Source organism: Otolemur garnettii, unplaced genomic scaffold (genome assembly GCF_000181295.1).
Source record: "Otolemur garnettii isolate 467f Iridium unplaced genomic scaffold, OtoGar3 scaffold00146, whole genome shotgun sequence".
In the NCBI taxonomy this organism is placed as follows: domain Eukaryota; kingdom Metazoa; phylum Chordata; class Mammalia; order Primates; family Galagidae; genus Otolemur; species Otolemur garnettii.
The window spans coordinates 479685-503429 of record NW_003852541.1 but is presented as its reverse complement, the minus strand read 5'-3'; the positions used below and the strand labels follow the sequence as shown (position 1 = coordinate 503429).

At 45.4% G+C, this 23745-nt stretch overlaps 1 protein-coding gene across 2 annotated transcripts in view; it reads right to left on the bottom strand.

The window, feature by feature from the left end:
* Nucleotides 1-1111: 1111 nt before the first annotated feature.
* Nucleotides 1112-23745, bottom strand: part of TBC1D14 (TBC1 domain family member 14) — a 60261-nt gene continuing 37627 nt past the window's right edge. The window contains exons 11-13 of one of the 2 annotated variants that reach the window (XM_023518743.1): nucleotides 22625-22734; nucleotides 12733-12991; nucleotides 1112-3412 (exon numbers count right to left, since the gene is read on the bottom strand). In XM_023518743.1, coding sequence (XP_023374511.1) covers nucleotides 3347-3412; nucleotides 12733-12991; nucleotides 22625-22734 — 435 coding nt within the window. In that variant the 3' untranslated portion in view covers nucleotides 1112-3346. The remainder of the gene's footprint in view (nucleotides 3413-12732; nucleotides 12992-22624; nucleotides 22735-23745) is intronic. The other variant, XM_012810984.2, reaches the window with a different exon arrangement.

Below are 23745 nucleotides of genomic sequence, written 5' to 3'. Positions count from 1 at the left end.
TTTTTTTTTTTTTGAGACAAGGTCTCACTTTTTCACCTTCAGTAGAGTGCTGTGGCATCACAGCTCAGAGCAACCTCAAACTCTTGGGCTTAAGCAATTCTCTTGCCTCAGTCTCCCAAGTAGCTGGGACTATAGGAGCCTGCCACAACGCCCAGTTATTTTTTAGAGACAGGGTCTTGCTCTGGCTCAGGCTGGTCTTCAACTTGTGAACTCAGGCAATCCACCTGCCTCAGCCTCCCAAGTGCTAAGATTAGAGGTGTGAGCCACATCACCCAGCCAAGAATTCCAACTTTAAATCAAACTACAGTGAACATAAGTAACAATTTTATATGACTTTTATTTAATAAAACCACATTATTTACAGTTCAAAAAAGTCCTACTTAGATACACTTTACTAAATAAAAGGTTAACTGTACAAGCCAATCAAAACATGATATGTAGCAAGTGTTATAAGGAGTTTTCAGCAAACTATTTAAAATAGTCAAAAACTGAGCAGTTAAAAAGTCCCTTGTGAAAGAACAGTGTTTCTACAGGGGAGCTCAGTGACTGGGGAGAGGCAGCACTCACTTTTGTGCACAAGTTGCAATAGTCCCAGGCTGAAGTCTGAGACTCCAAAAGCCAAGGGCATTTGAAGTAGAATGTGCAGAGTTCCCAAGCACAGCCTGGCAGCATCTGTTCCCATGTGGCCTCAGCAATGACACAGAAAGAGAGGCACGCCACCACGGCCCAAGGCAGCCTCTGTGGGGGACTGAGTGACCCCAGACGGAGACTCAGAAGCTTCTGGCCTCTGAAGAGAATGCACTGAACTACCAAGACCTCAAATAATCCCTGAACAGGTCATAAAACCTCTTCTGGGCAGCGCCCATAGCTCAGTGGGTAGGGTGCCAGCCATGTGCACCAAAGCTGGCGGGTCTGAACCCAGCCTGGGCCAGCTAGAAAACAACAATGACAACTGCAACAACAACAACAACAACACCACCACCAAATAGCTGGGCATTGTGATGGGCACCTGTAGTCCCAGCTACTTGGGAGGCTGAAGCAAAAGAATCATCACTTAAGCCCGAGAGTTTGCTGTGAGCTGTGATGTCATGGCACTCTGCGCAGGGTGACAGCTTGAGACTGTCTCAAAAAAAAAAAAAAAAAAAAAACTTTTCTGAACTCCAGATATGGTGTACATTCCAGATTGGCATCGAATTCTGTTTAAGGACTTAATGCATAGGTGGTACTATCCAAAAGGATCTGTGTCAAACTGCTTGACAAGAAATGCTAAGAGCTGAGTTTTGAATACACACACAGTTTACAACTGCATTCTAAACGAGCTGTACAGGCCCCTTGTTGCATCTCTTTCTGTATGACTTAAGGAACATCTTTATGTACAGTAAGAAAATATATACATCTTTAAAGAACAGAACACCCACATCATGGAACAAAAATAAGTACATTTGCAAGGAGCAACAGTGCACAGGGCTCAAGCCCCCACCCCCGCAGCCCAGCTCAGCCTGGGTTACATTCAGCATCCAGATGTCAGAAAATGGCTAGGTCTGGAGGCTGCTAAGACCTCCAGTGAAGACAGGACGCCTCCTCCAAGAGGGGAGGCGAGTCAGCATTTAAAGGCTGAGGCAGAAAGGTATCCATGGTGCTCAGCAACCTCCCTGGAGAGTCAGTTAAGAATAGAAGGGGAAGAAAGGAGATTCCAGGACAAATGGCACACGGTTCAGAGTTGGGATGGAAGGCATGAGGACGACCCCGCGGTCGGCAACTTGTTACTGAACCTAGAAGAGTCATTAGCTGTATGGCAGCAATAGAAAATCTAGAAAAATAATGCCACAGTTAGGCTTTACTCCCTAGCCCCCAGTCCATCTCCCATTGCATGCTATACTGAAGGAGCCAAAGACGCCTCAAAATCAGAAACTAGATCAGCCATGGGAGTGCTCCCTGTGGGCAGTATGTATGGCTATGGGGCCGTAGAGTGCAGACCATACGGAGGCACTCCTGCACAGCTCACTGTGCCTCCAAACCTGGTCTGTTGGGCGCTCCCAAAGACCAGCTGGTTACATCATGTAGGAGCCTGCTTCCACAGACACTAGCCTGTTGTTCAGGCTATTCTGTGCAAAAACTGTTCATGTCTGTCGATTTGGATAGCAAAAGTTCTTATACAAAATTCTCAAAATTAGCCAAGGAAAAGCTAGAACATAAAATTTACCAATGACCTTGGGAAAGCCAGCTCAAATGGGAAAGGGCTGATGGTCCAGATACTTCGAGTTTTGACTGGGCTGTCTGGGCTGTCAGATGCTGCCCACTCCCCCACCTCTACAACAGGGTAGGAAGCATTTATTCTAAAGCCAAAGTGCAAGGAGGGCCTCACTGGCACTTAGGACGGAGCAGCTATTCAGGGGACAGAGGCAAAGGAGAACATTCTTAGAGCACAGGAGTAGTGGGGGTGGGGTGGGTGGTGGTGGTGCTATTTTACCGACCTCTATAAAAACAGGTAGGATGGAAGAGGGCAAGTCTCCACATTCTCTTTCCCCAACATTTTACTCAAAGGGGAGCTGTTGTCATTCTGTTTTCCATCAACTCCTAAACCTGTCTGTATTGCCACAGGCCTTCTTTGCAAATCGGTCCTCCTGCTCAAACTTTCCACCCTTGCTCAGCAGACGCAAGGAGTGATCTTTCAGAGAGCAGGTCCCCACTGGAACCTCAGTGTGTATTTCAGCCTTTCTGCTATAATTTTGTCAGGGCAACATGATAAAATGTCAACAAGCAGGTTGGGCTGATTCCCAGGGAGCCCATGGGCACTGAGCACCTTCCTCAGAGAGCCTGCTTTCCTTTAGTGCTGTCTTTGGTAGGTGGGTTTTAGGAACATAACCTCCAGCTTTGGAAAGATTACCTCAGTAACTCAATCTCCTTTTTATCTAAAATACGTAAATATGAACCAATAATATCTCTTAGGTCTTCCAAATAACATTTCTCATGCAGGCTCCTGGATAAGAAAGATTGTAATGTACTTTCCAGTTGTTGACATAAAAGCATGACAATTTAATTAACTTTTGCTGAAATAAAGGAGGGAGGAAGTTAGCCACTGCCCTATCTTTAAACCATGCAGAAAACATAGTGGTTGGCTGTGGCCAACACCAGGGCATTGTTCACTGAGCTTCTTAAGGCTAAGCCTTGGTTTAATTCTTTAGAAGTTTTTCCTGTTTGTTTTGTTTAAGGCCAACTCCAGTGTTTCCAGGGTTAGGAATCAAAAAGAGGCCCGGTTCTTCTAGATTGCCCGGAGTCAGTCTGAAACCACACGGGTGCCGCTGGAGTATTGCCTCCATGTTGAGCGCGCGTCACATCTGCAGCCTCAGTGTCTGAGGGATGGGCTCCCTTTCTCCATTTCCCTGCTGTCTTTCTGCAGAGCAGTCAGTACCTAGGAGTCACAGGGAAGATGTCTGTGGTTAGTCTACAGCACACACTGACCCCAGACATCCTGCCACAAACAGTACAGAAGAACAGCAGTAGCCTCCAAACTGGGCTCTCCAGCTCCCCACTTCTGCCAGTTCTGCCCTCCAGGCTGCCTCCACACCTACATCCAGAGTGATTTTTCCAACACGCACACCTGACCATGCCATCTCTGGGCTAGTGTCTCACATTCACTCCCAATAACTACAGAACCACACCAACCCACAGATGTGGGGCTTATCTCTTTGCTGGCTCTGGCCCAGCAAAGGCTACCACAAAAGTCCAGGCCTCCGTGCCAGGACACTGAGGAGCTCTGGGCCCTCCTGACTGCTCAGAGACCCTGCCCCTACATCCCCAGGAGCCTGCCTTCTCTGGAGGCGCTTCCCACCTGCGTTCCTGCACGTTCCCAGTCCGCTCTCTGCTCTGTGTTCTTACAGCTCAGGTCAACACCTTTATTTTTAAAAACATTCCACCCTTGGGAAATGCTTAACTGTAGTGACAATAAGAATGGGCTCCATTTCTTGAATGCTTGAATTTCAAGCAGGGCAGTCCACAGTGCCTGCTCAACTGCACAAAATGCTTAAGGAAGACTGACGTCCCATTATAAGAGACTTGAACAACAGAAGCCTCAGAAGTGACTTGCTCAAAGTCAAACAGCTTGTATGGATTCAAACCCAGATCCGTCTCATTTCAAAATCAAGGGAAGGCCAGACACAGTGGCTCATGCCTGTAATCCCAGCACTCTGGATAGCCGAGACAAGATGATCACTTGAGGCTAGAAGTTAGAGACCAGTCTGAGCAGGTAAGACCCCATCTCTTCAGAAAATAGAAACATTAGCCATGCATGGTGGCAGGCACCTGTACTCCCCGCCATCCTCAGAAGGCTGAGGCAAGAAGAGTGCTTGAGCCCATGAGTTTATGCTAGTACAGTGCTATCTGCCTGAAGCCAGGCACTAGGCCAATTTCAGTCACAAACTACAAGGAGTAAAGCAGAAACATTTGGAAATGTCAAATAAACATCAGTAAAAGAATAACAGTAGATAAAAGTCCCCATCCACCTCTAAGTAAATGGGATCCTGACTAAACAGTTACTTAAAAGTTACTGATGTCCCACCGCCACTGGACTAACTTCTATCACAATTCCATTAACTAGAAAATGTCCAGCATTCAGGCAGCGCCTATGGCTCACTGGGTAGGGTGCTGGCCCCATATACCGAGGGTGGCCAGTTCAAGCCCAGCCCCGGCCAGCTAAAACAGCAATGACAATTGCAACAAAAGATAGCCGGGCATTGTGGCGGGCACCATGTCGTCCCAGCTACTCAGGAGGCTGAGGCAGGAGAATTGCTTAAGCCCAGGAGTTGGAGGATGCTGTGAGCTATGACATCATAGCACTCTACCCAGGGGGACAAAGCAAGACTCTGTCTCAAAAAAAAGAAAAGAAAATGTCCTGCATTCAAATAACTCCTAGTTTTAGACAACAGTTTTTACCTAGCCCCCAAAATGCAAGAAGCAAAATGGCAGATTAGGGCTTAATCCTTTTCTTTGTAAGCGTATGTGTGTGTCAAGTGGGTATATGTGCAGAGAGGTGATCTATGTGAAGTTTGTGCATGTACCTGGGGCTGATCTGTGTGTGTGAAGTGTGTGCATGTGCACGGGGTGATGTGTGTGCAGTGTGTGTACATGGGGCTCATCTGTGTGTGCAGTGTTTGTGTACCTGGGGCTGATCTCTGTGTGTGCGGTGTGTGCATGTGCATGGGGTGATTTGTGTGTGTAGTGTGTGCATATATATGGAGCTGATCTGGATGTGGCGTACACATACATGAGGCAAATCTGTGTGAAGTGTGTGCGTGTACATAGGGGTGATCTCTGTGTGTGTAGTGTGTGAGTGTACACGGGGCTGATCTGTGTGTGTGGTGTGTGCGTGTGCATGGGACTGATCTGTATTTGTCAGGTGTGTGCGTGTACATGGGGATGATCTGTGTATGTAGTGTGCATGTACATGGGACAATCTGTGTGTAGTGTGTGCGTGTGCAGAAGGCTGATCTGTGTGTGTTGTGTGTGTGTATATACATGGGGCTGATTTGTGATAGCTGTGGGTGTGCAGTGTGTGCACAGACATGGGAAGTAATCCATGGTGTGTATATGTGTGTGCATGTACATGGGAGTGATGTGAATGCCTACAAATGGAGAAAGATGATTTGTGCAGGTGCATAGTTGCGTGCACATGTGGGGTGGCAATCTGTGCATGTGTGAGTGTGCAGTGTGCTTGTACATGGAGTGATCTGTGTGGGTGTGCACATGTGTAAGAGAGGGCGATAAATGGGCTTCCATCTCTGAGGAAAAACTGGCAAAGGAAATGGAAAGGAGATCAGCAGGCCAATGACTATACAAGTTGGAAAGTCAAGGCAGGAACATGTGGAACAAAGGCCACCAGGAAAGATGTATCTTTCTGTGGTTACTTCAGAAAACCACTACAAGCCACTGACTCAAGAAAGATTCCAAAGTTTACCCTCACACACAAGGCTGGCTTTATGAACACACAGCCTCTATAGGAGTCACATGACCCTGTGCCCATCGCCACCTTAACATTTTTAATAATTTTCAAACAAAAGGCCCTACATTTCCATTTACATTGTCCATTTATTTATTAGCCAGAGAAAGGTGTTTCTCCCTCACTGGATCCCTGATAATTATACAGCCAGCCCTGATCACACCTGACATGTGTGTGTTTGTCACTATATGTCTATCACTGTATGTAGGTCATTACCAAAGTACTGAGATACACAAAAATCAAGTAATGAGGCAGGCAAAGGTGGCTCATACCTATAATCCTAGCACTTTGGGAGGCTGAGGTAGGAAAATCTCCTGAGCTCAGGAGTTTGAGACCAGCCTGAGCAAAAGTGAGACCCTGTCTCTACTAAAATAGAAAAACTAGTCAGGCATTTTGGTGGGGCACCTGTAGTCCAGCTACTGAGGCAGGAGGACCTCTTGAACTCAGGACTTTGAGGTCACTGAGAGCTAGTCTGAGTCCATGGCACTCTAGCCAGTGGACACAGTAAGACTGTATCAAACAAACAAACCAAAAAATCAAGAAACATAAAGGCCACACAGAAAGAAACAAAAGAAGCCTTTCCAGCAACACCAATAAGCCACACAAGTTAAAACTTGCACAGGTAGATCAGAAAGGACACTGGTGACAGTGACAGCGTTTCTTGGAAATGAAATAATGGACTGTAACACAGTCTGTCTCCAAACTTTTCTTAGTAACCTCTGTGTAGTGAAATATATATGTGTATACACACACACACACACACACACACACATATATATATATTTTTGTAAGGCAGGGTTTTATCACCCAGGCTGGAGTGCAGTCACCCATAGTTCATTGTAACCTCAAATTTCTAAGCTCAAGGGATCGCTTGACAATTTTTATTTTACTGTTTTCCTGGAAAAATATTTCTCTGTGAAGTTCGCTTCCTTTTTTTTTTATTGAGACGGAGACTCAAGCTATCCCCCTGGGTAGAGTGCCGTGGCATCACAGCTCACAGCAACCTCCAATTCCTGGGCTCAAGCGAGTCTCCTGCCTCAGCCTCTCAAGTAGCTGGGACTACAGGCGCTCATCACAGTGCCGGCCATTTTTTTGGTTGCAGCCATCATTGTTGTTTGGCGGGCCCGGGCTGGGGATTCGAACCCGCCACCTTAGGTGTATGTGGCTGGCGCCTTAGCCGATTGAGCCACAGGCGCCGAGCCGAAGTTCGCTTCTTTTAATATTCCGGGTGTCAATTCTGGGTGAAGCAGGATGGCCACTTCCTGGCTGGGTCAACTACCCTCCCTGCCAGATCTTGTTCAGATGACGTCTCTCTTGTGTGCAGCACCACAGTCTCCACCGAGGGAGCCTTAAAAGAGCCCCCTCCTCAGTCTCTCTGAGCACTTTCACAGCAACAGCCAAAAAGGATGTGTTTCTGTTTCAGGTGACCACATTCAGGACACATGTCTATACTGTTCTGTACTTTAATAAGCTTTTGAGGATTTCTTCTCTTATAATGGTTAATTTTAGTGGTACGCTGTTTGGGGAAGCTGCCACCCAAAAGCCACTATCCCAAAGGGTGGAGTTCGCCTACTTCCACTTGTATCATTTACTGGCTTTGTAAGTAAGATTGGATCCTGGACTGCTAACACTGGCCCCCAAGGAGGACTTGGAAAAACCTGGCCAGCTTTGCTGAAGTCACTCCCAACAGTTTTGGAGCAGTCCCGAGGCAGTGGTCATGGCAGAAGCACCAGGACCAGCACTGCTTGTCTAATCATCTTATTATTTTACATTATTTTTATTTTAATAGAAATGAGATCTTGCTATGTTGCCTAGATTGGTCTTGAACTCCTGGTCTCAAGCAATTCTCCCACCTTGGCCTCCCAAATTGCTGAAATTACATGTGTGAGTCACGGTTCCCAGCCATTCTTAACAGTTTAATACAATTTAGATACCATATAACTCTTTTATTTTAAGTACACAACTCGTTGGTTTTCAGTATCTTCACAGATACTTGCAACCGTCACCACAGTCAATTTTACAACACTTTTGTCACTTCAAGAAAACGCCTCTAGGCTCGGTGCCTATAGTTCAGTGAGTAGGGCGCCAGCCATATTACACTGGGGGCTGGTGGGTTTGAGCCCAGGCCAGGTCAGCCCTGCTAACAACGACAACAATAACAACAACAAAAATAGCTGAGCATTGTGGCGGACGCCTGTAGTCTCAGCTACTCAGGAGGCTGAGGTAAGAGAATCACTTAAGCCCAAGAGTTTAAGGTTGCTGTGAGCTGTGAAGCCATAGCATTCTACCGAGGGTGACATAGTGAAAAAAAAAAAAAAAAAGAAAAGAAAAAAGAAAGAAAACGCCTCTATAACCCTTCAGCTACCACTCTCCTATGGTCCAATCCCCCCTGTCCTAGTCCTAGGCAGCTACTAATCTACTTTCTGTCTCTACACATTTCACTGCTATGGATCTGTGCATGAAGGAATCATACAACACTGGGCTCTTTTGTGTCTGGTTTCTTAGCAGGAGTTTTTCAAGGTTTATCCATGTGGTATCAAGTAACACTACTTTATTCCTTTTTTACAAATTGAGCCATTTAATAATTTTTTTATTTTAATAGAAAAACCAGGAGTGCATTTCCCAGTGTTACCCTAGGTCACATTACAGCAGCTATGGCTCTTCCTAAGACACCCCACAGGGAGGGAGTACACTAGCCAGAGCCTCATCTAATGGGACAAGGAATGGAAGGGACAGGCAGGAGAGGACAGTCAGAAAGCCCAGGTGAAAGAAACCTACCTCTGGTTAGTAAGTAAATAGTCAATGAACTGTATACTTTAAAAGGGCAAAGTTTATGGTACATACATATATCACAGTGTACAGATAACACATCAGGTATGTAAAACCTCAACAAAGCTGTTATGAAAATAAATAGTAAATAGTAAGATCAAAGAGAGACAGCCTGATCACTTAGGAAGTAATCTTGCCAAATAAAAAACAAACTTGAAACCTGACAATCTTTAGATCAAATTATCAATTAATTAAGAAATATAAACAAATATGTTAAACACCCCCCCACACGGAAACAACCCAGATTAAGTCCATATAGTGGGAAATGTTATAGGACAAATGACCTGTTTTACATATCAAATAAGGTTGGGGGGTAGAAGGTAAGAAGAGAGAGTGGCACATGTATTCTAAGAAGACATCAAAGAGCTTTCAATCCCAACGCACAGACCTTATTAGGTTCTTGACTCAAACTATAAAGCCATTTATGACATGTGAAACAATCAAGAGATTTGAAAACTGGATATTTGACGATAGGAAGGTATTAGTAACTTTTGAGTGATAACAGTTGTAGTTATATTAAAAGAACTTTTATGGTTTAGAGCAGTAATTTTCTTTCTTTCTTTCTTTCTTTTTTTGAGACAAGTGTCTCACTGTGTTGCCCTAGGTAGAGTGCCGCGGCGTCACAGCTCATAGCAACCTCTAAGTCTTGGGCTTTAAGCGATTTTCTTGCCTCCGCCTCCAAAGTAGCTGGGACTACAGACACCCGCCACAATGCCTGGCTATTTTTTTGTTGCAGTTGTCACTGTTTAGCAGGCCCAAACCGGGTTCAAACCTGCCAGCCTCAGTGTATGTGGCCGGTGCTATAACCACTGTACTATGGGGCTGACACTCTTTTTTCTTTTTGAATCTTTTTTTTTTATTGTTGGGGATTCGTTGAGGGTACAAGAAACCAGGTTACACTGATTACATTTGTTAAGTAAAGTCCCTCTTATAACTGTGTCTTGCCCCCAAAAGGTGTGTCACACACCATCAATTTTTTTTTAATTTCAAATTAACACGATGGTGCAAATTTTTAGATTGTATTGATCTCACTTCAGAGGTAAAGTTCCGGTTGTAAAGGAACCCCTCACCCAGGGGGCGTGGAATCCATCTATTAGATAAGATACCACCAAACACCCTCCCTCCTCCTGCCATCTGTCCTCCCCCTTGCACACCTACTAGACTACATTTGTGTTTTATTGTTCACGTGAGTAGGTAATTATTTACATATTGGTTCATATTAGTATTGAGTATATTGGATATTTTTTCATTCTTACCATACTTTACTAAGAAGAATGTATTTCAACTCCATCCAGGTAAACACAAAAGATGTAAATCTGGCCCTGGCTTTCTGGCCCCCTGTCAGTCTCACCACATTCTACAACCTTCAGCTATTCTGTTGATTTCTCTCTTACTTTAAGGGTTCCTCTGCCTATGCCACGCTAGACTCCCTCTGTCTAGAATTAGCCAATGTCCTCTGAGAAAACGATCTTGACTCACCAATGATGGGCCATTTCCCTTCTGGAATTTTAATTCTTCTAGTCTGTATTTCTTCCACAGCTCTCTAGTATCTTTAAAAATATGATTCCCTATGCCTGATTTGCTGAGGAGTAGGGCAGCAAGAGAGCTCTGGGATTGAATGAAAGAGTATAGGGTGTCCCAGATCATGCCACTTTCTGTGTCCTGACCAAAAATCACAGTGCCTTGTCTACTCTGTATCCAGCCAGATGCTATTTTCTCCCAGTAGGCTTGAATCCACACTGGGGCCTTCAACATTCCCAGGCACTGACAGTTCTAGATCACTGTCCATAACACCGACTGAAAGAAACTAGTCCTAGCCCTGAGCCAAACTCCTTCAGCTCTAATACAAACCCCACATTCCGACCTGCTGGCTGCTATCATACCAGGGTAAAACACCCCTTTTCTTTTGCTGTCCATCTATAGCACAACTGCAGCATTCTGCAAGTAAGTTTCCCGAATAAATGCTTTGAACTGAAAAAAAAAAAAAAAAAGGTTCGGCACCCGGGCCCGCCAAACAACAATGACAGCTGCAACCAAAAAATAGCCTGGCATTGTGGCAGGCACCTGTGGTCCCCAGCTACTTGGGAGGCTGAGGCAGGAGACCCTCTTAAACCCAGGAGTTGGAGGTTGTTGTGAGCTGTGATGCCACGACAGTCTACGCAGGGGGACAGCTTGAAGCTCTGTCTCAAAAAAAAAAAAGATGTAAAGTCTCCATTTTTTTCTATGGGTGAATAGTACTCCAAGGTATACATACCACAATTTGTTAGAGCAGCGATTTTCAACTAGTGTGCTGCAAAATATTTTTAAATCATTATTTTCCAAAGAAGTTCAAAGCACAGTAAGTATATTCTTTTTCTTATTCTTTTTTCTTTTTTTGATCAACATAATTTAAGTGTGTTGCAGAAGTTTAACTGTAAGTTCAAGTGTGCTGTGAGATAAAAAAGCTTGAAAAACACTGGTTTAGAGACACATAACACATACAGATTACACACTGCCTGCCTAGGGCTCACTTCAAAACACTAGGACCAATTAGAATAGAGCTGAAACAGGACGGGCTGTGCTTCACATTACTGCAGGAGGCCAGGCCCATGGGGATTATTCTATGTTACTCTCTTTTTGTGTATGTCTAAGATTTGCATTAATAAAAAGGTTAAACCAGAAACAGGCATTGCCTGGCATATGTGGAAAAGTATATAGGCCTTCACATGGATCAACCAACTAGGGCCAGGGATTGATACCGAACACATGTAGGAATAGGAACCAAAGTTAGTTTTTTCCTTTTAAGTTTTTTTTGGAGACAAGAGTCTCACTTGGTCATCCTCGGTAGAGTGCCATGGCATCACAGCTCACAGCAACCTCAAACTCTTGGGCTCAAGCAATTCTCTTGCCTCAGCCTCCCAAGTAGCTGGGACTACAGGCGCCTACCACCAGTGTTCGGCTATTTTTCAAAGACAAGATCTCACTTTGACTCAGGCTGGTCTCAAACTCCTGAGCTCAGGCAATCCATCTGCCTCGGCCTCCTAAGTGCTGGGATTATAGGCATAAGCCACCAAGCCTGGCTCCTTTTTAATATTATAAAACTTGGAACCAAGCTGGGCATGTTGATTCACACCTGTAATCCCAGTACTCTGGAAGGCCAAAGGCTCAGGAGTTCAAGACCAGCCTGAGAAGAGCGAGACTCCATCTCCACTAAAAACAGAAGAACTAGCTGGGCGTTGCGGCAGGTACCTGTAGTCCCAGTTACTCTGGAGGCTGAGGCAAGAGGATTGCTTTGAGCCTAAGAATTTGAGGTTGCTCTGAGCTATGATGCCGCAGCACTCTATCCAAGGCAACAGAGTAAGACTATGTCAAAAAAAAGAAAAAAAGAAAAAAAACCTGGAACCAGACAACACTGGCCAGTCCCACAGATAAATGACCTAAGAGGGATGTGTGGAACAGATATGAGGTTCCGGCTGGAGCTAGCTAGAAGAGCTGGCCAGCCCTCCTCTCGGTGCCCTGCCCTGTAGAATGGAGATCATCTGCTTTCCTTCGTTAAGCACACTGCAGCTTGCCATCAATGTGGCCCATGGGGGCTCAGTGAGTGAGTTCTCTTTGCTCTCTGTCTCTGGCCTTATTTTTTTTAAAGGGGAGATGGTGGTGGTTTGAGTCATAAAATGCCTTCTAACATGCAAAAGGCACTAGATGGCAAACTTAAGACTTCCCACCAGCCTGGAGCCACTGCAGATAGGAGGCTTTTACTATCCACACTGCTCCACTGACAGCAGCCCAAAGAAAGGAATGACTTGCCCAAGATACCCTGCACAAAGCCTGAAACCGGCTCTTCTGCCACTTTCTCAGAAAGCGTCCTCCCTAAGTTACACCGTGTCCCAGGCTACTGTGGGAACAAGAGAACAGAAACATCTTTTCACCTGAGCCCACTTTTTGTTCCGACTTTGCATCTGAACCGTGGCAATGGAAGCAAACAGCTCTTCTGCAGGCAAGTCCTCGGGCAGCCTGGTCAGGAACTGGGCCATGTGGATGAAGTCCATCTTCGTCAGGATGTCCTCAAACAGCTTCAGGATGCCCAGGGCCGTGCGGAACAAGAACTCTTCCCCATCTCGGCAGAACACATCCCAGATACGACAGGCCAGATCGAGGGGCAGAGATTTACTATATAAGGTAAAAATCCTGGGAGCAAAGTTGAAATTTTTCAGATTTGGGATGATATAAAGATACAAAAAAACCCCACAACTCTGAATTCCAGTCTGAATCCATGAAAAGCACTTGCAGAGTCAGTCACTTTCATATGGTATGTGGCTGCAGGGCAGGGGAAGGGGGACACCAGACCTGCATTCATTATGAAGGGCAATTCCACAATTTTACAGAAGACAGCATTACCCCTTTTGCACAGAACCTCAAACACCCTACAAGCTCCACATTACTGATACTGATTGCTCCTGCTTGAAACAAATACTAAGCATCGGCTCGGCGCCTATAGCTCAACCAGCTAAGGCGCCAGCCACATACACCTAAGGTGGCGGGTTCGAATCCCCAGCCCGGACCCGCCAAACAACAACGGCTACAACCAAAAAATAGCCAGGTGTTGTGGCAGGCGCCTGTGGTCCCAGCTACTTGAGAGGCCGAGGCAGGAGACTCGCTTGAGCCCAGGAATTGGAGGTTGCTGTGAGCTGTAATGCCACGGCACTCTACCCAAGGGGACAGCTTGAGGCTCTGTCGCAAAAAAAAAAAACAAACAAAAAAAACCAAATACTAAGCACCTACTATGTGCTTATTCTGTGGTGGGTGGGTCTCCTATCTTAGTAATACCGTGTCCAGTGCCTACCACAGAGCGAGCACACAGCTGGTGCTCCCACCTCAGCTACAAGACTCAGCACAGCTGCCAATCTCTATAGGTATTTCCTCACCCTGACCTGGCTACATATACCTCCTGGTTCTGGGCTCCACCCCCCCTAGACTGGGGCTTACTTGTGCACCCTACTCCCTGCAGTCTTCCCCAGAAAGACTGATCAATTCATTCCACTCTTCAGCATCTACTAGAGTACATCTGGCAAGCTTTACTGAACAAATAAATGAGCTGACAAATTCCCAATCTGGTTTAGAATTTCACAGATGTTAGTGGTTCTCAGTATCTTTTCATCACTACCAGTATTCATTTAAGTGGCAATTCCCAATTAGGTGAGGGATATTCTCTATCTCTTCTGGAACTCCTCTTTCACAGACTTGGTGTCTCTTGTGCTGGCTCAGGAGACAACACTGGGCCCATGGAGCACCTGAGGTGCAGAACTTAGTCTACAGGGCCGACTGGAGCAGGAGGTGATGCCATTCAAGCTCCCCAGCATGACTCTGACTTTCCTACACTAGACCCCCACCCCAGAAAAACCTACACTGTGCTGGCGAATCTGCTCACAAGTCTCAGGGGCGTGGTCTTTCTGTATGCAGCAGATTACAGGATAAAGTTTATTCCCAACTCTTCCCTGACAGGGCACTCTGCCCTAGAAGAAGCCTTTTCTTCAGGACACAGAGGAACAGTTAAGGAAATGTCTTCAACATAGCTGTCAAGTAAGACCAGTCACATGTTAGGCTGTCCCTCCTCAGCACCTCAGAGCTCTAAAATATTCTAGGAAAACACAACAATTTTTTTGTTTTGGAGACAGTATCTCACTGTCACCATGGTAGAGAGTCATGGGGTCATAGCTTACAACAACCTCAAACTCCTAGGCTCAAGAGATCCTCTTGCCTCAGGCTCCCCAGTAGCTGGGACTACAGGTGCCTGCCAGGACACTTGATAGTTTTTTCTATTTTTAGTAGAGAAGGGGTCTTGTGCTTGCTTAGGCTGGTGTCAAACTCCTGAGCTCAAACAATCTACCCGCCACAGGCTCCCACAGTGCTAGGAACACAAGTGCCAAAAACATTGTAACAATTTAGATTTCATTCAACTCACATGACAGAATAGACAGATGCCACAGAAAACCTTTATATGATACGAACAATAAAAGGAGAGGGTCTGCTGTATACTATACTAGGTCTCCAGAAGCACGCCCTCATCTGGCAGTGAGCCCCCTGGGAGAGAGAAAGGAGCTGCAGCCCTATACACCAAACAGACCCAAGTTTACCCACAGGAGTGATAGAGCCAGACCTTTACCCTGACTCCAATGTCTGGCTCTGCTCCACTGTTCTTCAGACTATAAGGCAACACAGTGCCACAGCCTTGGTCGGAAATTTTAGTTTTAAAAGTCACAACAAGCCTCCAGCCTGAGCTTCTTACTATCTCAAAAACAGAAAACAATTTCATCACTTGGCCTAGAAAATATAGTTAAAGATGAAAGAGATCTTCTGTTTCTATTCTCAGTATCAGTAATATTCTCAACTGTATCCAGAACATGCTTATGGAAAAGGGATGGGTGTGGTGCCATAATTCCAAGGCCAAGGTGGGAAAATCACTTGAGGCCAGCAGTTTGAGAGCAGCCTGGGCAACACAGTGAATCCCCATCTCTGTAAAAAATAACTAGCTGGCTGTGGTGGTGTACACCTGTAGTTCCAGCTACTGAAGAAGCTGGTGCAGAAGGATCACTTGAGCCCAGGAGGACAAGCCTGGAGTTATCTATGACTGCACCACTGCACTCCAGCCTGAGTAACAGAACAAGACCCTTTTTCTAAAAATAAAATAATTTAAAAATTTAAACAATGAAAAAGAACTGATCTAATAATACAGCAGTGTGATCTCCTGAGTGCCAGTTCATTGAGGGAGCTCACACTCTGACATCTTATAAGCAGAGTCTTAAAAAAATAAGATGGGAAAAACAAAGTAACTATAGGCAGAGAAGAGAAAAAATTTCTATAACATAATATTTTGCCCTCCAAAACCCTCCAAATAAACTTTTTTGGTGGCGCCTGTGGCTCAAAAGGGTAGGGCGCTGATCCCATATGCTGGAGGTGGTGGGTTCAAACCCAGCCCTAGCCAAAAACTGCAACAACAACAAAAAGAATGTTAAAATAAACATAATTTATAACTATTTTTAAAAAAATTAAAAAAATAAACTTTTAAAAGCCTAATATTCTTTAATTCAGACTTGTATGGTAGGTCTCCAAACACTACTTTAGACAGGTGCTGAACTTTATAAAATTAATCTGCCATCTGAATGATCTAGAATGCTGTACACAATGGCCACAGTGCTTGCCTGCTCAGTCCCCTCTCTCCATGAGATAACCGGCTCAGACCTCTGCTCTGCTGACACTAAGCAGGTCAGCCCTTTCATCATAAATCCCTCTGAGACCTATAATATGCTAATGATTGTTGTTTGGTGATGAGGACATAGAATAGGCGTTCTCAAACTACGGCCAGCGGGCCACATGCGGCCCGCCGAGGACATTTATCCAGCCCGCCGGGTGTTTTTGCCACCGCTGCCTGTCCTGGTCAGCAGCCGACTTGTCCCAGGGCCCGCAGTCTAGCCCTCCAACTGTCCGAGGGACAGTGAACTGGCTCCCTGTTTAAAACATCTGAGGACCCCTGACATAGAACATCAAACAAAACATACAATATTCCCTGTCCTTGGGCATGAAAAGGGACAAATAAACAGAGAATGAGGAGTGCCAGGAGGGGTGTGTCCTTGCAGTAAGTCCGTGTACACACATACACACACTTCTAGGCAGGGTGGCCAAGAAGAGCACATTGCTGAAAAGCGACACTTCTGTAAGCCACTGAGAGGAAACAGCAAGCCAGGAGAGTGTGTCCAGAAGCTTGTAGACAGGAGACAGTATCAGCACATTCAAGGAAGGCCAGTCAGCTAGGGCAAAAAATAGCAAAGAAAATGAATATAGATGCCCAAAGGAGGGTGCCTGTGGCTCAGTGGGTAGGCGGGTGGCGGGTTCAGACACGGCCCTCGCCAAACTGCAACCAAAAAACAGCCAGGCATTGTGGCAGGTGCCTATAGTCCTAACTACTAGTGACTGAGGCAAGAGAATCACCTAAGCCCAGGATGAGGGGGACCCTCCAGCTAGTATGAGGTCTTTAGGTTTTATTCTGAACGGGAAACCAGTGGAGTGTCGGAGGAGAGGAGCCTATAGCAGGGAGACCAGCCTACAGTGGTCACAAGGATCCAGGCCAGGGTGAAGCACAGCAGAAGCAGTGGACACAGCCAGACTGTGTCAGATTTGGAATGCGTTTAGCTCCCGGGAGAGAGAATCAGGGAGCCAAGGGTGCTGGATCTGTGGCTGGGCAACTGACAGGATGAGAGGTCACATAACGAATGTGGAACCTTGGATGTGGGCAGGAAGTTAAGCACTGAGTTTTGAGATATGTCCAGTTTGAGTCAGGCATCCATGTGGATAACTGATGTGGAATTCAGGGGAGGGCTCTGGGCCAGCCCATAACACACATGTGAGGACGTCTGTGTATGCACAGTACCACATCAACACAAGACTGCAAGGGTCAGAGTGAGGACTGTCAGCGCTGCTGAAATAGCACCTGACAATTGATCACTTTATGTGGATTTCACAACAGAAAAGTGCAACTTTCTACACTGTAATGGAATTATTATGGCTTTGAATGTTAGTGTATCATAAAGAAAATGAGCCTTTTTTTTCCTTCGGACAAAGTCTTGGTTTGTCACCCTCGGTAGAGTGCTGTAGCATCATAGCTCACAGCAACCTCAAACTCTTGGGTTCAAGAGATTCTCTTGCCTCAGCCTCTCCTGGGATACAGACGCCTGCCACAATGCCTGGCTATTTTTTAGAGAAGAGGTTTTGCACCTGTGAGCTCAGGCAATCCATACGCCTCAGCTTCCCAGAGTATTAGGATTACAGGTGTGAGTCACTGCACCCAACTGAAAATGAGCCTCTAAAAGGAAAAAAGTTCTCAGCTTTCACTTGGCAAATGTCTCCTCAGCCAGGTCTCAGCCTAGACAATCATTTTTTGACAGGCTATTTCCTAACCCTTGGCTGGGCAGAGTTTCAACTGTTCACCTTGTACCTCAGGCACCCCCCTTTCCTAACAATCACCAACACCAGCCCCAGGGATCACTGAGACAGTGTAGTGCCAGTGAGGTACAGATGTCCCATCGCATTCAGTGAAGGGACCTTCCCCAGGGCACCTCTGCTCTTGTGGGTGCTGCACAGTGGCCTCATCAGCCACAGGGCTCCACTCCAAGAACCTAGCTGTCCAAGGCTACTTCCATCCAGGCTGCAAGTACCTCAAGGACAGAGGTCTCTGTCCCTAGCAGTCTCTGAACAATGAGGGTGTTGTCCTTCCATCCTCTCTTCCAACAGGGCTTGCTCTGAAGTGTTCCCATATCATTACCTGGAGCTTTCAAATGCTCAGCTCCATTTTAAACCACACTTAGATGCCAAAGACAGCTGTGGACAGGCCATTGAAACAATTCTCTCATTCAGCTCTCACACAGCTGAAGAGCCCACTAGCCTTCAGCTTACTGGCCCCAGAAGGGAACAGCTGGCTTTGTCCTGGCCCACAGAAGCTCTGCCATGGGATGAGAATCAATCAGAATAAGCAGTAAGTGTCCACCCACCACTCTTCCTGGGCCAAGGCCTTTGAATCTCCTTCTCCCCAGTGCCCTTGGGCTCCATCCTGCTCCCAGGCAGGTGAATATACACAAGGAAAGAGCAAGCAGTAGGGCAGGCCCCCTTGCCTTTGCTAGAACTTCCCAGCCTTCTTCCTACAGTAGGAAGAGAGAATGCAAGAGTTCTCCTCTCCCAAGGAGTGTTTATGTTTTCTCCCTGGGTCACTGCACGTTATCACATTACTTATCAAAAATAATAATTTTTGGCTCAGCGCCTATAGTTCAACCCGCTAAGGCTCCAGCCATGTACACCTAAGGTGGCGGGTTCGAATCCCCAGCCCGGACCCACCAAACAACAATGACGGCTGCAACCAAAAAATAGCCAGGCGTTGTGGCGGGCGCCTGTGGTCCCAGCTACTTGGAAGGCGGAGGCAGGAGACTCGCTTGAGCCCAGGAGTTGGAGGTTGCTGTGAGCTGTAATGCCACTGCACTCTACCCAGGGGGACAGCTTGAGGCTCTGTCTCAAAAAAAACAATAAACAAAAAACAAAACAATAATAATAATAATTTATTTTAAAGTAAAAAGGAAAGTAAAAAAATTTTAAATATTACTTTTAATTTCCTTTTTTAAATGTAAAAAAGTAAAAAAGAAAGTTAATTTCAGGTATAAGTTCAGCAAAGGCTAAATAATGTATTTCTATGTTACTAAACTAATGAGGTGGGTACTGACTTAACAAGACACCAGATGTAAGCTGTGTGTTGTATCTGCTTCTCCCATAACATACATGGGAGGAAAAGGGGTAGTTTTTTCCTGTCAAGCCTCCATGACTCCCAGAAACTATTCTGACCTAGCAAGGTCTATTCTAACTGCTTGTCTTGAGATTGCAGGCAAGCAAGAGACCACTATGGGGAAAGCAGGAGGTGAGCTCAGGGTAACGGAGGCAAAACGGAGGCAAAAGCTGGTTCTCAGGAACCAGCTGTGAGGAGGACACCAGTGTCCACAGAACAGAACTGCGTCTGCCTTAGTTAGAAAGCCCCAGGCTGCAGACAACAGGAAGCACTTACTTATCTGCTTTTTTCAATTCAATCCTTACTACAGCCCCCAGAGGAGGTTACAAATGTCATTTTCATTCTACACAAGGAAACTGCATATAAAGGGAGGCTGTGGAAAAGAAAATTTTAGCTTGAAGTAAAAGGGTCAAAGTCCCCTACTGGTCTCACCCATTGAGAAGCCACAACCAGAGACTTGGATCTTCAAGGCCTATCACCGACAATTTCCAACTGTCCTAATTTCCCATCTTTATTCCTTCCTAAAAGCAAGTCTTTGCCCCCAGCTGGCTTATCCAGTGGCCACTGCCCCCCATGCCCAGCCACAATGCTCTTTGTGTTCCTAAAACTCAAACGGAACCCACAGCACCAGATAAGAATGAAGTTAACTCCTTAGCCCTCATCAGATTTGGGAAGGCTTAAATAAAATATTAAAGTCCTAACACAGAATTATATTTGTTAAAAGTTGGAGATGGTTGGGGGGTGCCTGTGCCTCAGTGAGTAGGGTGCCAGCCCCATATACTGAGGGTGGCAGGTTCAAACCCGGCCCCAGCCAAACTGCAACAAAAAATTGTGGGGGGCGCCTGAGGTCCCAGCTACTTGGGAGACTGAGACAAGAAAATTGCCTAAGCGCAAGAGCTGAAGGTTGCTGTGAGCTGTGACGCCAGCACTCTACCAAGAGCAACAAAATGAGACTCTGTCTCTTAAAAAAAAAAAAAAAAAATGTTGGAGGTGGTTATTTAAGACTCAGTTCAAACTTAGTTGACTGAGTGTGGTGGCATACCCCCTATAAACCTTATTTTGGGAAGCAGAAGCAAAGAGGGCCACTTGAGGCCAGGAATTTGAGACTAGCCTGGGCAACTCAGTAACAGCTTGTCTCTACAAAAAAAGTTTAAATCAGCCAGGTGTGGTAGGTAGTGCATACCTGCAGTCCTAGTTACTTGGGAGGCTGAGATAGGAGGGCCACTTAAGGCTAGGAGATCGAGGCTACAGTGAACTATGATCCTGCTATAGCACTTCAGCCTGGGTGAAAGAGCAAGACCCTATCTCTTAAAAAATAAAATAAAATAAAACACAACAACTTTGATCCTGAAAGCAATCAGGCACTTCTAACCACCTCTGTGCCCCCCAGAGTACTTTCTACACCAAGCCCAGTGGCATTGTAATATCTCTGTCCCAGCACTCAGCAGAGCCAACAGACACAGTTCTATCTCTGGCCAAGCCAGGCTGCATACAGGCAAGGAATGCTATCCCTCCACACATTCCCCAAGGCCACCACAGCGTGTGCCAGGCATGCTTCTGGGTACTTGGCAATTCAGCAATCTTGAAAAGACTTGTAATCCAGAAGTTAAAGCTACAAATGAACTATGTGCCAGCTGCAATGGAAACTTCCTACAGTCATTTCATTTGAACCTTTCCTTTAAAGCAGAGATGCAATGGAATGATAGGATCTCTAAGTATCAGTAAACACCACATCAAGAAACATTATTCATGATATGGAATATCTTTATTAATTCAAGATTATCTATTACTGAACCTACTCATGCCTCCAAATAATTCTGCCATTAAAAAGCAACAGGAAAAGGAAGGAGCAAGATGGCAGCCGAGTAACACCTTCCTGCAACTGAGTGTGGTGAGATTGGGGAGAGAAGACCCCAGGCATCTCTGGCTCGAGCGCTCTGTCCCTTTGGGGACACAGGAAGACAGTGAGAGACTTCTGGACCCCAGGAGCATGAGAAAAGCAGTGGAGAACTAGCAAGTGGCTGCCATAGCTATAATTACAACAGCAGCGAGATTCCCAACAGGGAAGGCCTTCCATGTGGCTGTTTTTGTTTTTTTGCACTTGGGCACTCGGTTGAATTACCCTGGGAGAACTTGGGCAAGAGAGTGGATGACTTTAAGTGTTGTCTAGCGCCCTGGACTGAGCTGCTGAGTCTAAAAACAGCTAATATTGTTTGACTGTGGGCCACTCATGCAGCCATTGTGGGAGAACTGCCCCTACAGGCTCCACCCTCAGGAACACAGAGCAAGACTTTGTTTGGGAGACCCTGGGCAAGTGATCTAGTGACTGAGCAGCGCCAAAGGCTGGGACAGACATTGGGGAAGAGCGGAAATTTCAGTGTTTGGCAGTAGCAGAGCTGCCTTGCAGCCTCAGCCCTCAGGGGCATAGGGTGTAGCAGGTTTCGATGCCCTGGATGACCGGGCAGACACTTCAGGAGAGATCCTAGTGACAAGTGCTCTCCTGGGAAATCTTCTGCTTAGCCAAGGTTAACAGTTTAAAGTGCCTTTTAAGTGGACTGAGGAGAGATTTAGGCTCTCAACCCTGCAGGGTTTGAGAAATAAGCAGAGGCCTCCAGTCTCCATCTCATATAGCTGTATCAGCATTGTGATTAACATCTCATACCCCAGAAGATCACCTGTTGCCTAGACAATATTCAGCAAGATACATATACTGCTTTGTTTTTGGTTGGTTTTTTTCTTTTCTAATTTTAACATTTTTCCTCTAGATTTTTCTTTTTTTTCTCTTTTCTTTCTTCATTTTTCTACTTTAAATATAATTTTCCATTGTTGCCTTCTTTAATAAGAGCTTCATTTTTGCTAGTGCTTTTGCCCTATTATTTGGTTTTTTACCCCAATTTTATCCGATAAGGGTTTTTGTTTGTTTCGGTTTGATTTATAGTATTTCTGTCTTTCCTGTCTACTTGGTGGAGGTGGGGTGCTGAACAGTCTGGCAAAGAGCTGCTGACCTCAAGGGAACCACCCAACCCAGCACCCCCAGAGGTTGGGTTTTTTTTTAAGATGGTCAAACTACCCTACAATACACCTATTTTACTCCTGTCTTCTTTTGGTGCCTCTTTTTTTTTTTTTTTTTGGTCAATATTCCCTTTACTCACCCCCTCTCCTTTCTCTTTTTTCTTTTTGTAAAATCTTATTTCCCTTCTTGCTCTTCAAGTCTCCCACCATCCCCTCTGGCCTGGCAATCTTGCCTAAGCTCCATGGGTTGGTGTTTAAGATCTATCATGAACCCAACTGACTTTCTTTACTTTGGACTCCAACACCATCAGCACTCACCACATGCTGGACAGGACAATTGAATAAAATCAAGCTTAGAAAACTAAGGGCAGCTCAAGGGCAAAGCAGTCAGGGAAGGCTAAAAAGCAGGATGGGAAAGCAGCCGGCAGTGAAAAATGCAGCAGGTACTAAGAAAACATTCTGAAACCATACGGGAGATTCTTTCTCACCAATCAATTAGGTAGATGTCTGGAGTTAAGTTGTTCTTCTTGAAATGAGCAAATAATTTCGGCAAATTTTCTTCAAAGAATACTTCAAATGCAGCAAAATAAGTCAACATCTAGGAAGATAATGTGAAATACACTAATAAACTAATTATCAGCAGTTTCCAATTTATAAAAAAATTCAATATACTACTTATTTATACCTTTAGAATCTAATAATTATCTTCTTATGTAATTGCTAACACATTGAAATGGCAACTCATTATAGGCCCTGTACAACAAATTATAAATATCCACCATTGGCTTGGCACCCGTAGTACAGCAGTTATGGTGCCAGCCACATACACCAAAAGTTGGCAGGTTTGAACCCGGACTGGGACAGCTAACCAATAATGACAACTACAACAAAAAATAGCCAGATGTTGTGGCAGGTGCCTGTACTCCCTGCTACTTGGGAGGCGGAGGCCAGAGAATCCCTTAAGCCCAAGAGTTTGAGATTGCTGTGAGCTATGATGCCATGGCACTCTGCCGAGGGCAATATAGTAACACTCTGTCTCCAAATAAATAAATAAATAAATAACCACCATTTCTAATCTTGACAATGGTATCACTAGCTACATGTTTTAATTATTTCTTCAATTTACAGGTAAGAGGACTGAAACCCAAAAGAGCTGTGTAACTTGTCAAGTGAGGGCATATTCTGAGTACGTGGGTGACACTGGGTCCTGCATCCATGCTGTCCCACTGCTAAAGCTGAACCTTACATGTGTACTCTTTTCCAGGAACCAGGAATATACAAACTCTCTAAAATTATCTGAAAGGGCATGCATGCCCCACCCCCAAGCTTTAGAACTTCTAAATGGAATATACTACTAGTATTCAAGGCAAGAGTAATATCACTCTGGCTTAAAAATGCAGACTTCTGAGTACAGTCGAGGAGGAAACACTAAGGGAGAAGGAAAAGTCTCAGCGTGCATTTACTAGAACTTGTTTTTCAGCTTTTGCAGGTTTTGTAAGAAAACAAAATGTACAAAGCTTGGGAGCAGCACTGAAAGAGAGAGAACTGCAACTGGATTGGAAGCAACACACATCTGAGAGGTGGCCTAGTTCTGTCCCACCACCTGCTA